Source organism: Amblyomma mixtum, chromosome 6, assembly GCF_055824585.1.
Source record: "Amblyomma mixtum isolate Tamu chromosome 6, ASM5582458v1, whole genome shotgun sequence".
Classification (NCBI taxonomy): domain Eukaryota; kingdom Metazoa; phylum Arthropoda; class Arachnida; order Ixodida; family Ixodidae; genus Amblyomma; species Amblyomma mixtum.
The window spans coordinates 156,429,173-156,444,991 of record NC_143017.1 but is presented as its reverse complement, the minus strand read 5'-3'; the positions used below and the strand labels follow the sequence as shown (position 1 = coordinate 156,444,991).

Here is a 15,819-nt window from a genome sequence, read left to right as displayed (position 1 = left end):
TGAAGGGCACAGGATCAAGCCTTCTAGGGAGAAACTGGTTTTCTCCACTAGGCGTGATGATATGCGGCATACACCAGACGCCGAGCCAGAACATGGTTGAGCAACTGCAAGAGAAATACGAAAGAGTATTCTCGGAAGAGATTCCAGGAAACGAAGGGCCCCCGGTCACACTGGAGTTGTTGGACAACGCGCAACCCAAATTTCTGAAGGCCAGGCCGGTGCCGTTTGCTCTCCGAGATTCAGTTGAAAAAGAGTTGGACAAACTGGAGCAGCAAGGTGTCATCGAGCCGACGCAGCATTCAGAATGGGCCACACCACTTGTCGTAGTTCGCAAGAAGAACGGAACCATACGCCTCTGCGGAGACTACCGGAGCACCGTCAATCTTGCGACTAAAGCGTCCTCTTACCCGCTACCGACACCTGAAGAAGTATTCAGTGTACTGCGTGGCGCAAGAGTCTTCAGCACATTGGACCTCACCCAGGCGTATCAGCAGCTGAAGGTGAGCGAGTCAACTGCTGAATTATTGGCAATTAACACACTGAAAGGCTTGTACAAAGTCAAGCGACTGCCTTTTGGCGTAGCTGCAGCCCCGGCCATATTTCAAAAATTCATGGAGACAGTGCTTCAGGGCATCCCAGGAGTTTGTGTCTACCTTGACGATGTCATCATCAGTGGCACTTCCACTGAAGAGCATGCAGTGCGCCTAGAGCTCGTTCTCGAAAGGCTAGCAAACGCTAATTTGTGCATAAGCAAATCGAAGTGCTGTTTTGCGGTGCCAGAGGTGCAATTTCTGGGACACCGAATTGATGCGGAAGGCATTCACCCTACCGAGGATAAAGTGCGAGCGATCACAGAAGCACGAGCTCCAACAAACAAGCAGGAGCTACAGGCTTTTCTCGGACTCTTGACGTTCTACGACCGGTTCTTGGAACAAAGAGCTACCGTGGCCAACGACTTATACCAACTCCTTCGGAAAGATGTGACATGGACATGGTCGCCACGCCATCAGCAGTCATTCGATGCCCTGAAAGACCTGATTCGAAGATGTACAGTCCTCCGCCACTACGACGAAAGGAAGCCTCTGCTTTTGGCTTGCGACGCATCACCGTACGGAGTCGGCGCGGTTCTATCGCAAACTGACGAGCAAGGAAGGGAAGCTCCCATCGCCTTCGCCTCACGTACGTTGTCGCAAGCAGAACGCAACTACGCGCAACTTGACAAAGAAGGGCTAGCCATCGTCTACGCGGCGACACATTTTCACCAGTACATTGCCGGCCGGAAGGTGACCTTTATAACCGATCACCGACCGCTATTGGGCATTCTGGGACCACAAAGGCCTATGCCACCAACTTTGTCTCCGCGAATGACACGTTGGTGCATCAAACTCTCAGCGTACGACTACGCTCTGGTCTACCGCAATGGGAGTAAACATCAAAACGCCGATGCGCTAAGCCGTCTGCCACTAGACGCAACTGTTGACGAACCATTTCCACCAGGAGACGTTCTGATGTTCGAAGCACTGCCAGAACCTCCGCTTACAGCAGGCACAGTTGCAGCATCTACGCAGAAGTGCGCAGCTCTCCGGCTAGTTTACACAGCTGTTCAACAAGGCAACGTGCATAAACTCAAAGGGGACAACTTCGACGCTTACCGCAGGCGAGCTACAGAGTTGAGCACCCATCGCGGCTGCATCATATTTGGGTCCCGAGTTGTGATGCCGAGAGAACTACGCGCACAAGCTATGTCTCTCATCCACGCCGGACATCGGGGCATCGTTGCAATGAAAAAGTGTGCCAGAAGCTACATGTGGTGGCCTGGCATTGACAAAGACATCGAAACAGTGGTGCGAGAATGCAAGCCTTGCCAGAGCAGCCGGAGCGCCCCGCCGAAAGCTCCTGTCCCAGAATGGGAAAAGCCAGACACACCATGGCACACACTGCACATTGATTTTGCAGGACCAATTGAGGGCTGCACTTTCCTTGTGGTCGTAGATGCCTACACAAAGTGGCTTGAGATAAGGCAAATGGGACAGACGACTTCGGCAGCAGTCATTGACAACCTCCGATCACTATTTGCAACGTTCGGCCTGCCGCGCAAGGTAGTGTCGGACAACGGAACACCGTTTGTGTCTGCGGAGATCCTCAAGTTTTATCGCGACAACGGGATCTCATCAGTTACATCGGCCCCCTACCACCCAGCGACAAACGGACAAGCCGAGCGCTACGTAGCCGAGCTAAAACGCGCCCTTGAAAGAGATCAGACAGGCTCGCTGCAGCGCCGCCTTGCGCGCTTTCTCTTCAAGCAGCACACGACGGTTCAGAGCACAACAGGCGAGACCCCCTCGAAAATGATGTTCGAGCGTGAAATGCGAACCCAGCTCACAGCCATCCTCCCCGAGCCAAAGGCAGAGACGTTCCGGGAAGAAAAAGCAATTCCGCGCTGCGGCACGCTTAATGAGGGGCAGCGCGTCCTCGCCCGACAGTTTCTGAAAAAGCCACGCTGGGAGGAAGCTACAATTGTCAGACGCATAGGCCTGCGCTCTTGGCTCGTCAACATACATGGCACAGTAGCACGCCGACATCTCAACCAGCTGCGTAGATTTACGACGCCGTCTGAGAGCTGTCCGCCAGCGGAGAGAACACGTGCACCATCTTCCCACATAGCCTGGCACCTCTTCCCGGAAGAAGAGACTTCGCCCAGGACAGACCTAGGAGACACAGCGAACAACAGCCAGCCTACAAGTGTTTCTCCCCCGAGCGCACAAAGCCAGCGCGCCTCCACGCGTGAGCGCCGACCCCCTGCACGATACCAGGCAACTTTCTAAGGGGGAAGTAAGTGTTGTGTCCCCTTATTGCTTTTGTGTGTGTGCGCCCCCGCACCCTCCTCCTAACGACCACTCGCACCCTCCTCCTAACGACCACTCGCATCCTCCTCCTAACGACCACTCGCATCCTCCTCCTAACGACCACTTGCCCTTCGTCGCACGCTGTCGCCAGATGCCCCCCCATGGTGCGCCTCCGTGCGCCCCCGCATCCTCCTCCTGTTTTGGGAAGCCACTCCCTCCCGTGGACGCTTCTCCGCTCCCTCCTTTCTTCGGGCGGCCAGTTCGGCTCCTGCCTCGGTCGACGCTGGTCGCACCCTCATCGGCTTTAAATAAACGAAGTCTTGAAGTACCGTGTGCGTCTTTCGCTGCATTCAACACAGCGACCGGACACGACAGTCTCCAAACGAGACAAAAAATAACTGCTGCCAGTGCCTTCTCAATGTTTATCAAGATATCAGTGGAGCTGTGGGTTTGATAATGCACGGAATTATAATTTCCGATTTCTAATAAGGTGCAAAAAGCACATAAATGCCACGTTACACTTCGTTGTCATACGTGATCCGGGGGAGAAGCGCTGCGTTCAAAGGGCAAGGCATCGCGCTGAACGGGTGGTGGCGTTCCTCCCTTCCTGTACGGTGCGGTTCGGGTGTCCACCGAGATGACATTAGGCCCGTAAACATTTCATGCTTACTCTACTCTCGTTTACGGAAGAGGCAGAGATTTTAAGCATGAAATGCTTTTAGCTCCCGTTGTCGGCAGTGTGGTGACGTCACGCCGAGATCGAGCGCCAACATCCGGGCACTGAAATCCACTCATCCGGGCACTGAAATCCACTCATCCGGGAACTGATATCCACTCATCCGGGCACTGAATTCCAGTCATCCGGGCACTGAATTCCAGTCATCCGGGCACTGAAATCCAGTCATCCGGGCACTGAATTCCAGTCATCCGGGCACTGAATTCCAGTCATCCGGGCTCTGAATTCCAGTCATCCGGGCTCTGAAACGAGAACATCCGGGCACCGTACGAGACTTAGCGAGATTTAACGAGACTCTCTAAGCCCTCCTACGCGACCGGCATGCAAGCGCCGGTTGGTCTCCAAACGAGACAAAAAATAACTGCTGCCAGTGCCTTCTCAATGTTTATCAAGATATCAGTGGAGCTGTGGGTTTGATAATGCACGGAATTATAATTTCCGATTTCTAATAAGGTGCAAAAAGCACATAAATGCCACGTTACACTTCGTTGTCATACGTGATCCGGGGGAGAAGCGCTGCGTTCAAAGGGCAAGGCATCGCGCTGAACGGGTGGTGGCGTTCCTCCCTTCCTGTACGGTGCGGTTCGGGTGTCCACCGAGATGACATTAGGCCCGTAAACATTTCATGCTTACTCTACTCTCGTTTACGGAAGAGGCAGAGATTTTAAGCATGAAATGCTTTTAGCTCCCGTTGTCGGCAGTGTGGTGACGTCACGCCGAGATCGAGCGCCAACATCCGGGCACTGAAATCCACTCATCCGGGCACTGAAATCCACTCATCCGGGAACTGATATCCACTCATCCGGGCACTGAATTCCAGTCATCCGGGCACTGAATTCCAGTCATCCGGGCACTGAAATCCAGTCATCCGGGCACTGAATTCCAGTCATCCGGGCACTGAATTCCAGTCATCCGGGCTCTGAATTCCAGTCATCCGGGCTCTGAAACGAGAACATCCGGGCACCGTACGAGACTTAGCGAGATTTAACGAGACTCTCTAAGCCCTCCTACGCGACCGGCATGCAAGCGCCGGTTGGTCTCCAAACGAGACAAAAAATAACTGCTGCCAGTGCCTTCTCAATGTTTATCAAGATATCAGTGGAGCTGTGGGTTTGATAATGCACGGAATTATAATTTCCGATTTCTAATAACGCGTGCAAAAAGCACATAAATGCCATGTTGCACTTCGTTGTCGTACGTGATCCGGGGGAGAAGCGCTGCGTTCAAAGGGCAAGGCATCGCGCCGAACGGGTGGTGGCGTTCCTCCCTTCCTTTACGGCGCGGTTCGGGTGTCCACCGAGATGGCAGAGAATTACTGCGCGCTTTCCTTTCCTCAAAAAACCTTGCGTTCAAACGGCAAGGCATCGCGCTGAACGGGTGGTGGCGTTCCTCCCGTCCTGTACGGTGCGGTTCGGGTGTCCACCGAGATGACATTAGGCCCCCGTAAACATTTCATGCTTACTCTACTCTCGTTTACGGGAGAGGCAGAGCCCTTTTTAAGCATGAAATGCTTTTAGCCCCCGTTGTCGGCAGTGTGGTGACGTCACGCCGACACCTAGAGCCATCATCCGGGCACTGAAATCCACTCATCCGGGCACTGAAATCCACTCATCCGGGCACTGAATTCCCGTCATCCGGGCACTGAAATCCACTCATCCGGGCACTGAAATCCACTCATCCGGGCACTGAAATCCACTCATCCGGGCACTGAAATCCACTCATCCGGGCACTGAATTCCAGTCATCCGGGCTCTGAAACGAGAACATCCGGGCACCGTACGAGACTTAACGAGATTTAACGAGACTCTCTAAGCCCTCCTACGCGACCGGCATGCAAGCACCGGTTGGTCTCCAAACGAGACAAAAAATAACTGCTGCCAGTGCCTTCTTAACGTTTATCAAGATATCAGTGGAGCTGTGGGTTTGATAATGCACGGAATTATAATTTCCGATTTCTAATAACGCGTGCAAAAAGCACATAAATGCCACGTTACACTTCGTTGTCATACGTGATCCGGGGGAGAAGCGCTGCGTTCAAAGGGCAAGGCATCGCGCCGAACGGGTGGTGGCGTTCCTCCCTTCCATTACGGCGCGGTTCGGGTGTCCACCGAGATGGCAGAGAATTACTGCGCCATTTCCTTTCCTCAAAAAACCTTGCGTTCAAATGGCAAGGCATCGCGCTGAACGGGTGGTGGCGTTCCTCCATTCCTGTACGGTGCGGTTCGGTGTCCACCGAGATGACATTAGGCCCGTAAACATTTCATGCTTACTCTACTCTCGTTTACGGGAGAGGCAGAGATTTTTCAGCAGCGTGTGCTTCCGCGGACGCGGTTGTTGCTGCGACGCGCGTCTTTCTTTTCTTTCCCTCTTTCTTCTCACCTCTTCATTCTCCTCTATCTTAATTAGGTTAATTTGTTAATTAAGCAATTAACTAAACTCAATCCCACTTAGTTGGAGCATCACTATACGATCCCTTTAATTGGTTGCATGGTTACTAGCCAAGGTACAATTGGCCCCATTTGAAATTCGCGCACTGTGACGTCACGAGCATTTCGACCAACTGAAAAGCGTGACATTTCTGTCGACAACTCCTGCTTACAACGATGAGGCATTAAAGGCTTCCGCCTTAAAACGCAGCAGCTGAAGCTTGCCTGTTGAAATTCCACTCGCATGAAGAAAGTACGCATAGCAAACGATGCACCAGCTCGACGAGCTCGACCGCGCCAAGATGGAAACCGGAAGTTGTGGGCGCGGTGTTGCCAGACCGCCAAGCAATTTCGCATATCGTCTATTCAGTGCTAAACACTCGTTGTTGCGTGCACAGATTTGAACGCGATCGACGACAACGATCTCACAGGCGTTTCATGTACTGCGGCACTGCTCGGCGCCGTCGGGAGACCGGCGCTGTTCAGTAAGGGGAATTCGTGCTGTTCATTCACCAGTGCACTACAGAGCAGTGGTCAGCGAATGTTTTGTGCCTTGCGTGTGCAGAGTGCGGGCCGTTCGCGCTTTCGTTTCCATCTAAACTAGCATTAACCTTATTTACTTGAATGTGACGAGATATTTATCAAGTTTTTTTCTTTTAAAGTCTACCCTCACGCTATAATCCTTGGAGCTCCATGCTAGTAGGATACAACTTAAAAAAACAGCAGTTGCTAACACTGGGCCGCGGTCCGCGGCGTCCTGTATTACTCCACTGACCAGTCGCAACTGTAAACAAAGCCAGCTTTTTAATGTTTGACTATCAAACAATCCATGCATCAAAATTCTAGAGCTCATAATTTTTTTTGTGATAGGCTTCTTGTTTACGTAACAAGAAGCGTTTAAGCAGCGGACTACTTTTTCGTCGTGGAGGAGTTCTGTGCGCGAAGGCTGAATGTGGGCGGAGCTTCACTGCAGACTTAATCGAATAGGTGAGGTGCGTTTCTGCCGTCAACGCAAAGAGTCATGGGAAAATCGTCTGCTAGCTACTTCCGGTTCCAAATTGTTCAACTGATTGCATGTTTCGCCATATTAACCGCGTAAGTTGACATCGTTTATGCGATAAATAACTCTTGGTACTAATCACTCATTGCACTGAAGCATCGAAAGAGAAATTCAACTTCGCCTCATGAGCAGTCTGCAAGTTGATTCGCCTTGTAGCCTGCCGCAGTTGTGATTTTAGGGTGACGAAAGGAGCCTGGTACCTAACGCACTTTTAAGGCGGAAGCCTTTAATGCCTCATCGTTGTAAGCAGAAGTTGTCGACAGAAATGTCACGCTTTTCAATTGGTCGAAACGGTCGTGACGTCACAGCGCGCGTATTTCAAACGGGGCCAATTGTACTTTGGCTACTAACCATGCAACCAATTAAAGTGATGGTATAGTGATGCTCCAAGTAAGTGAGACTGAGTTTAGTTAATTAGCCTAATTAACCCTTATAGTCAGGCCAGATAAATAAATAAAACCGAGTAGGAGATTGGTCAAGTTCAGGAATCGGACCCCGGTCTCCGCAGTGCGAAACGAGCATGCTAACTACTCCGCCATGCCAACTCGATGGTTTGGAATGAACAAAAGCGCGTCTAGTGAATACGGTGTCTTCGTTCACTCCCACCTTCCTCCCTTCCCGTTACGGCGAGGTTTAGGCGACCACCCAGATATGCGAGACGGTACTTTTCCTTTCCTCAAAAACCAATTTACCGGCGAGCAAGGCCGAACGGGCGATGACGTTCTATGGACTCTCTGGCAGCGTTGCAAGACGCTGTCGCGTTTCACTCTTAGAGGCGAAGCTTAACGTCTTAACAACGCGTCAGTGACACAAGCAGCAACACTGCGCTTTAGGCTTCCGCCTCACCGCACTTTAGGTTAACAAAGTGCCCCCCGAATTTTCGCTCTAATATGGTACGTTGCGCAGCACAGGGCTAATCACACATGCGATTTAAGTAAGTAACGTGGTGACCTTGACTTCATGCAACGTATTTCCAACGGATCACTGAAAGCAGTAAGTACTCGATAAAATATTTCTGCTCCACAACACGCGGGCAAGCCATTTCATTTTATTCACGCTGCTCCGTACAACACAGCGTGGCATATATAATCGAACGCCTCTACTCTCCTTTGCGGCGTGTTCCTGCATGTTCTCACATGAAATGCCACCTGCACTTCATCTGGAATAACAAAAAGGCGACAAGGCGATTTATTACTGCACCATGCGATGTGCTGAGATGCGCGCCGCGCGCAGTGGCATATATGGGTCGTCTGCTAGCACACTGGCGGCTCTACACGCTGTCAGGAAAATACGAGCATCGTCTAATCAGCTGCACAGATTGCAGTTTACCAAAGTGCGGCAAAAAACAGCTGTATAATGACTTATGCGCTAAACATGTCGAAACGCACACGAAATCACCCTCAGCGCATATGCACAACAGACGTGGACTAAGGCGGCCGGCATATATCAACCATGAAAAAATACTCTTACCTCTCTAGATTGTCCATTTCTGCGCTCAGGTCATGCAGATACGTAGTACGGGCTTCTCTTTCGATGCTTCAGTGCAATCAGTGACTAGTACCAAGAGTTATTTATCGCATAAACGATGTCAACTTACGCGGTGAATAGATAGTTTTCACGTGACGTCACGGGCGCCATCTTAGGGTACTGTGGCTATAGCTTCCACAGTGTACGCGGGAACCGGTTCGTGGTGGGAGGGTTAACAAAACGCCGAAGCTTTCGCTGCGCTTTCGGTACCTAGAGATGGCGGCCGCTGTGACGTCGGTGAAAACTATGTATAGGGCGATGCATGCAATCAGTTGAGCAATTTGGAACCGGAAGTAGCTAGCAGACGATTTTCCCATGACTCTTTGCGTTGACAGCGGAAACTCACCTCACCTATACGATTCGACCGATCGATGGATGGATGATAATGGCTTTACCCTTTGTACCGGGCGGTAGCTTTCGCCACCTAGCCTATACTTCCCCCATTGTTAATTTATTTTCTTTTCCCTTTCTTTCCCTTTCGCTCTTACAATTTCTAATCTGTCTATCCTTTTCCCCTCGAAATTCACCCCTCCCTTGATTTCCGCCACCAATCCTCCAACCTCCCCTTCGTCAATGTCACGCTTTTCCCATCCACTCGCCCGTCCTCCCCAGTAAATCCCAGCGCTATCTCTATGGCCGTTGCTGCCCCCACTGGGAGGGCTGGGCGGAGTTCTGCGCACCTCAGAACCAAGTGCTCTATGGTCTCCGTTTCCGTTTTACAAGCAGAGCACAAAATATCCACTTCTTCAAATTTGGACCTATACGTTTTTGTTCTCAGAGTCCCTGTCCTAGCCTCAAAAAGCAGTGAACTGCCCCGCGAATTATCGAATAATCGCTTTTTTTTGATGTCCTGTTTTCGTGTCCTATATATGCCTAGCGCCGATTTTTCCTGCATTCTTTCTTTCCACATCTTTCTTTCCGTCTCCTTTACCTCCGCTTTCATGTTAGTATTTTGTTGCGTCCCATCCCTCACCCGTAAATACTCCGTTCTTAGCTTTCGGGTTCTATTAGTCCATTTTGTGTTAATACTTTTCATGTACAGATACTTACACCTTTTTTGCCCACCTTGTTTCCTCCATTTCAGTGAGTCTCTGATCATATTTCAGTTTGCTGATGGCCTCCCGAACCTCGAACGACGCCCAACCCATATCTCCCTGGACTCCCTCATTCGGAGTGTTCCCATGGGCTCCCAAGGCTAGCCTTCCTACACTTCTTTGTCTGACCTCTAGCCCTGACTGTACTTCTCCATAGCAGTGCGGTGGTTGCCTACTTTGAAGCAAACTCTGTTTCAGTTTATGCAGTTTTGCTATGTTTATCTTCAACGAGAGTACCATGGAAGCCAAATACGAATACACCCAAAGTCAGAATGTCGTTTTTGTGTACGTTGGGATCCCGTGCCTGTCGTGTGATGGTGTGGTTTGCGGTGCAATTGTTTCGACAGTCAGTGCTTGCTGCAGTCCACACGATAGCAACACGTGCTAAGTATGGTATAGTACACTGTAGTATGGTGCTCGTTTCAAGAGGACACCTGAAGAGCTCAGAAATTCTGGGGCATCTAGACGACTGGGTGTGAACAAATCAACCATCCACAGGAAGCGCTTGCAGCCCCAGGTGCTTTTTAAATGTGATCGAGCCTGACCACAAAAGCTTCTGCGGGCCTCACTGAGGCTGTCACGTCGAACAAGAGGAAAAGGTGGTGAACTTAGTAATTGAGTAGCGCAACCGCCTCATGGGGGTCAGTGTCGTGCTGTGCTAGCTAGCTAATGCCATAGCTCGGCAGATTGGATACCCTTGGGAAAAACTGCAAAGTATCTCGTCGGTGGGCCCAAAAGTTCATGAGAACAAATAGTTTCTCTCTGTGGCAAGCAAATTTGATACCTCAGAAGTTGCTGGGAGACTTTGAAGCAAACCTGCTTAAATTTCAGCGCTACGTCACGAACTTGCGTCGTTCATACCAGACTGCCTTGTTCATGGACATGCCGATAGCCATGAATATGCAGTGTAGGTGCCCCAGAAATCCGCATAAGGACCACTGGGAAATAAAAAAACAGACGGACAGTGAGGCTGGCATGCCTAGCTAGCAGATGGCCACAATGCTGCCGCACGTAATTTTTGCCGTACGTAAAAAGGTGCCGAAAGAGCCTTTTCCAAAAATGCGGTTATCCACTGCCAGGAGATGGGGTGGACGGAATGATGATGACAGTAAATTTTTATGGCGCCAAATAATAGCTATATGATGGCCAAAGAGCGCCATGGCACAAGGTGGGGTCAAAAGACTCATTTCTCAAGCATTTCACCCTGAATAAGCCGAACGGCTGGGGATCATCGCACAGCATGCACGCTCGCCTTAAACGCGGCCGCCGCGGTCGGGTTCGAACCCGGGAACACCGGCTCAGTAGCCGAGCGCCTTAACCACTTTTTTTTGTCTTTATTGCCTGTTTTGACAGATTACAACAGATCACAAACATATGTTCTGCGCTGCACTCTCAAACATCAAGAGCGGGCATGTGTTTCACTCGCGTGAGAAAATCAAAACTGTTTCAGGGAACGAATTAAAACTCTCCCATCAACTCGATAACTTCATCTCCAAAAGATAGCTCCTCGTACACTTCACGTAGCTTAAATATGTTTTCTTTGAAGTAATCGCAGACAGAACGAGCATCTTCATCACAGTGTGTATCCTGCTTCGCCAAATATGAGCGCCTTAAGGTATGACGCCACTTTTTTCAAAATTTTTTTAAATTTTGACCATTAAATTTTTATTTCACATTTACCTTATAAAGCACCATTTTATGTGATATTCAAAAGCACAAAAGAGTGAAAAAAGCCATGCTGGCATTTATTATTCACAAAAAATTGCCCAAACATGGCTGTTATGCAAACATTCATAACTGGTGAATGAAGAGCAGGAATTGCAAACTTTTCGGCACAGCGTTAGCCAACTAACCATGCTGTGCAACCAACTAGGATCTTTGCCATCCGATAATTAAGTAAAAAGTTGTAGCAAAAATGGTAAAGAAAACAAAAAAAATGTGTCATTTTTGCCTACCTTCCTTGACATAAAACTTGATTATATCAAAACTCACCATTCGATTTCATTTATCCTAGTTCATTGCACAGGCTAGTAACAAAGGAACGAGCGTGCAAAGTTTCATTGAAAAATATTTATGCATTTGGAAGTTATGACTGTTTGCGCAACACGAAAGTGCGAGAAATAAAGTATTGATAAAAACAAGATTAAAGTTTTTCAATCCTTGTAGAAACAAGATCATCACGCCCTAGGAAGTTAAAATCCTCCAGGTTCATAGCTAGGGCCCTCCATAGCTGACACGAGCTCTCTTTTGGCATTTGTTGCTGCGCGTCTTTTCTTGCGGAGATGTTTTGCCTCGCCCGTTGATTGACGCTGAGCCTTCATCACACGGTAATGGTCACTGGTACAACATGCTACGAGAGTGTGGTGGCCAGATTCGATGCCTGCTTGCCTCAAAATATCTGCTGTACTTCTGCTGCCATCATTGAAGGACGAATCCGGTAGCATTCAAAGCGATAGCGTGAAGTGCGCGCAAAGTAAACAACTGAGACGCTTGTAGCGTCTTGCATCCCTCTTGTGGAAATTTAAAGCAATGTTTAAAAAAAAAGGAAGCCTTACAAATTGCCTTTGAATAATCTTTGACATATCAGACTAAAACAAAACAGAAAATTTTCAATATACGCCGCTGATTATCGCTGAGTTATCTTTTTCTGTTACCAAACCATATCAGTTTCGGTTTCAGAACTGTTCACCACTTGTTCGAAAGTTGGCTATAACTTTTGAACAAATTAAGATACGAACATTATTCATGCTGTAAAACATTTTTGAATGTTTTGGGACTCCCGAAATATAACAAAGAAAAAATGTCATTTTTACAAAAAAACGATTTTTCAAAGGTGGCGTCATACCTTAAACACTGAGCCACCGCAGCGTTTTCTTGTTGTTGTAGCCTTTGACAGGATGGCACATACCCACACTGGGGGATCGGCCAAGAATCGGAAGGTAAAGGTTGGTATTCACCTGTACATAGTAAAGGCACGTGGTAAAGGCAAAAGAAAAGCACGCGGGAGAGGAACACCGGGAGAGGAACACCGGGGGAGGAACACCGGGGGAGTCCACAGAAACTATAAAATATCGTTCTCTTTATTTATGGTTCGAGCCACGGTATCAGCTCAGGTTATAGTGAACTAGAGTATTAGCCGACCAAAGCCGTAGTGCTGTTAGCACGTCTAGACGTCTGAATAGTCACGTCATTTTTATGCACTTTTTATGCAACAAGTCTGACAAGTCTGGCAACTGTACGCATAATGGCGCTGTGACGCGGTCAAGGCAGCAGCGCAAGAGCTGCGTCAGCACGGAAAAAGTTTGTAAAAAGGAGTTCGAGGAAGTGAAACGGGCCTGGCCATGTTCAGCCGGCTGTATAGTATTGTGCGCCAGCACAAGAAGAAAATATTCTTCAGCGTTGGCCTGGTCGGAGGCGCCTACCTTCTAAACCGCTACTTGCAGCGGAAACTCCATGACTGGGAAACGAAACAAACGCAGAGCTACATCGACCAAATCAAGCACCAGCACCATTTCGAAGGCATCCTGCAGACATCAGACAGCACGATCCTCTCCTTGTTAACCAAGGTTCGGGAACCTTTGCTCGCCATACTCGAGACGGACAGCCTGCTCGAAAAGCTCAAGACGCGACCTGCTAACAGGGTCGAGCTGTGGGAAGAAATCAAGGTGCGTATTCTTACATTCGCGCTGTCTAGCGTGTATGCGGAAAGTCTGCTCGCCTCGCTGCTTCGCGTGCAACTCGGTGTCGTCGGTGGCTACGTCTACGTGAACTCCCAGCGCGCCCAGCAGAACTCGGGCGGCGTCCTGCCTGCGCTGACCAACCAGGACATTCACCAGCGCTACCTGTCCCTGGTCCAGCACTTCTTCGAGAACGGCTTGCACGAGCTCGTGCGCCTCGTTCGGGACGCGGTGGTGGCCGCGTTTGGTCACATCAGCCTCAAGGAGCGCGTTGGCCCCGCTGACTTCGCCGTGGGTTTCGATTTCGTCAAAAAGCACATCTCGCGCGACTCCAAGAAACCGCTTCCAGGTTTCCTGCGATTCCTGCTCCCACCGCTCGAGGTGGAAGGCGACACAGACGACGTCCGGGTTCTGAACGTAATGATCCTCGAGACAAGGGACATCCTCGAAACGGACGACTTTGCCAAGGTTCTCGGAATGTGCATCGACCAAGGATGCACGAAACTCACGGACGATGTCGAGACCTGCTTCCGAAACATGCGAGCGGCCCAGGACGAATGTGGCAGCGGTGATAAAGCCGCTGCTTCGTCTGCTCCTGAGGCAACCACAGCTTTCGCTATGGCCAAACTGCTTCCAGTGCTCAGGAACAGCCTCGTGTCCGCAAGGCAAGACGCCTTCCTCAAAACCATTCTGCAAGCAGAGCTTCTTCGCAGCATGCTCGCGAATGTATACGAAGCCTTTTGCCAGACGGAAGACGCGGACAGGATCAACCACAACCTTGCACCATTGTCGTGATTGACGCTTAAGATGTGCTCTTATACGAGCCCTGATAGTATGATGCACAAACGATAGTGGGACATTGACACATTGGGACGAGTGTGTGCAGGTATTCAGTTTGTGGACCTGTAATTTCTCTAGCATGCAATTCACCAAACACTTGTTCTAGAGTTAAATCAACATCTCATGTCTGACATATATCTCACATCATAGCATTCCAAACTGTTCCATAAAAGCTCACATGCAGCATCATCTGTTTCTCATGCATGTTGGCATACCAGGCAGCATGGAAAGAAACTAATGTAAAGGTTAGCAGTCGTATTTAAAGAGCTTTCTGCAAAATGTGCTTCATCTTTGATTTTTTCTTGGGGGGTTCGTTGAGCTAAAGCAGAAACATTTTTCTTTTAACGTATGGGGATTCAAAGATGCATCTATTTGTCTTGTCTTCTGACTTTCACCACTTCCGGTGTGCAGTTGTGCAGAAGCTTGTGTTCTAAGTGGTGTTTACTTCTACTTTGTGGCTATGAGTGTCATCAATGACGTTACGTGAATGCATGATTGCCACGTGATGCAAGACCCAAGATCTATGCAGCCGTGTTCGTTGGCTGTGTGAGTTGTCCAGACTGAAGCTTGTGATCAGAAATGAGAGTATGACTTGTGGTTTGTGTTCACCTGACAGATCAGTATCAGGCCAGTGTGTTACTCTTCGTATTATACTTAGCGCTGACGCACAGACATTCGATCAGATTCATGCCTCATTGTCATTTAATGACTAAATGGACATGAAATACAAAACGGAATGAGGTAACCCCATTTTTCGATAAAATACTTCACCAACGTTCCCAAATTACTCTAAACTTTCTCTTGCAGTGTTTTTCTTTTAACCAACTAACATGAATAAGTTGACGGGGAGTGGGGTAGTGTAAAAAAGCCAAATAACCAGTAAGTAGTGGACTTTTGTATAGGATTGTTTAGTCTGGTGTACTGGGGAACAAGGGCAAATATCATCTAATATGGCATGTAGCAGCTTTCTTAGCACCCCTTCAAAAGCCTACATCAGTTGGTTCATTTGTGTTGTGGGCTGTTAAAGCTATTTGCAAAACCAGTTTGTGCAGACAATTTTTTAACATGTGGCTGATTCCTGGGTGCGACCCACTTCAAGTGCATTTATAAAACATGTCAGTACACCTTATATTGATATTGCACATTTTATTGTACTAAAGTCAGTGTACCAAGGAGACAAAAAATTGACATGAACACGAGCAAAGATTGTCCAATACACTGAACAGTTTGTAATTTTGTGTTCACCTTTTCCGGTTACTGCATATTTGGAATAGGTGAAATGCTGCTAGATTGCATATGGCATGTTTGTATGGTGCTGTGATATTTTTTCAGTTAGTTTTGTGTGAAAATATGCTGCAAATGGAGCATGTTGCATGAAGAATAGCGATAAGGGTTATGTTTTGCCACTGTGCTCAAAGTCTTTTGTACAAGCTTTCGCTCTCTATTCTAGCTGCACAGATATAGGTTTTCTTCAAAATGCTGAAAGCTGAGGTGTTTGTGGTGTGAAAACCTAGCTTAATGCTCTACTTTAACTGCACTAATGACGTTTGTTGCAGCACCCTCCATTATATTATGTAAACCGTGTATTAAAAACATGTTGCGCAACAATCCTAA

The 15,819-nt window shown here is 48.8% G+C and overlaps 1 protein-coding gene across 1 annotated transcript; it reads left to right on the top strand.

The window, feature by feature from the left end:
• Nucleotides 1-12,885: 12,885 nt before the first annotated feature.
• On the top strand, nt 12,886-15,819 carry Pex3 (peroxisomal biogenesis factor 3). The gene has a single exon (XM_089549841.1). It carries the CDS (start codon nt 13,030-13,032, stop codon nt 14,158-14,160), a length of 1,131 nt encoding a protein of 376 aa, XP_089405967.1. The 5' UTR covers nt 12,886-13,029; the 3' UTR covers nt 14,161-15,819.

What these genes read in the sequence shown, in the direction of transcription:
- Pex3 (XM_089549841.1), top strand. Translation starts at nt 13,030, where the DNA reads ATGTTCAGCCGGCTGTATAGTATTGTGCGCCAGCACAAGAAGAAAATA.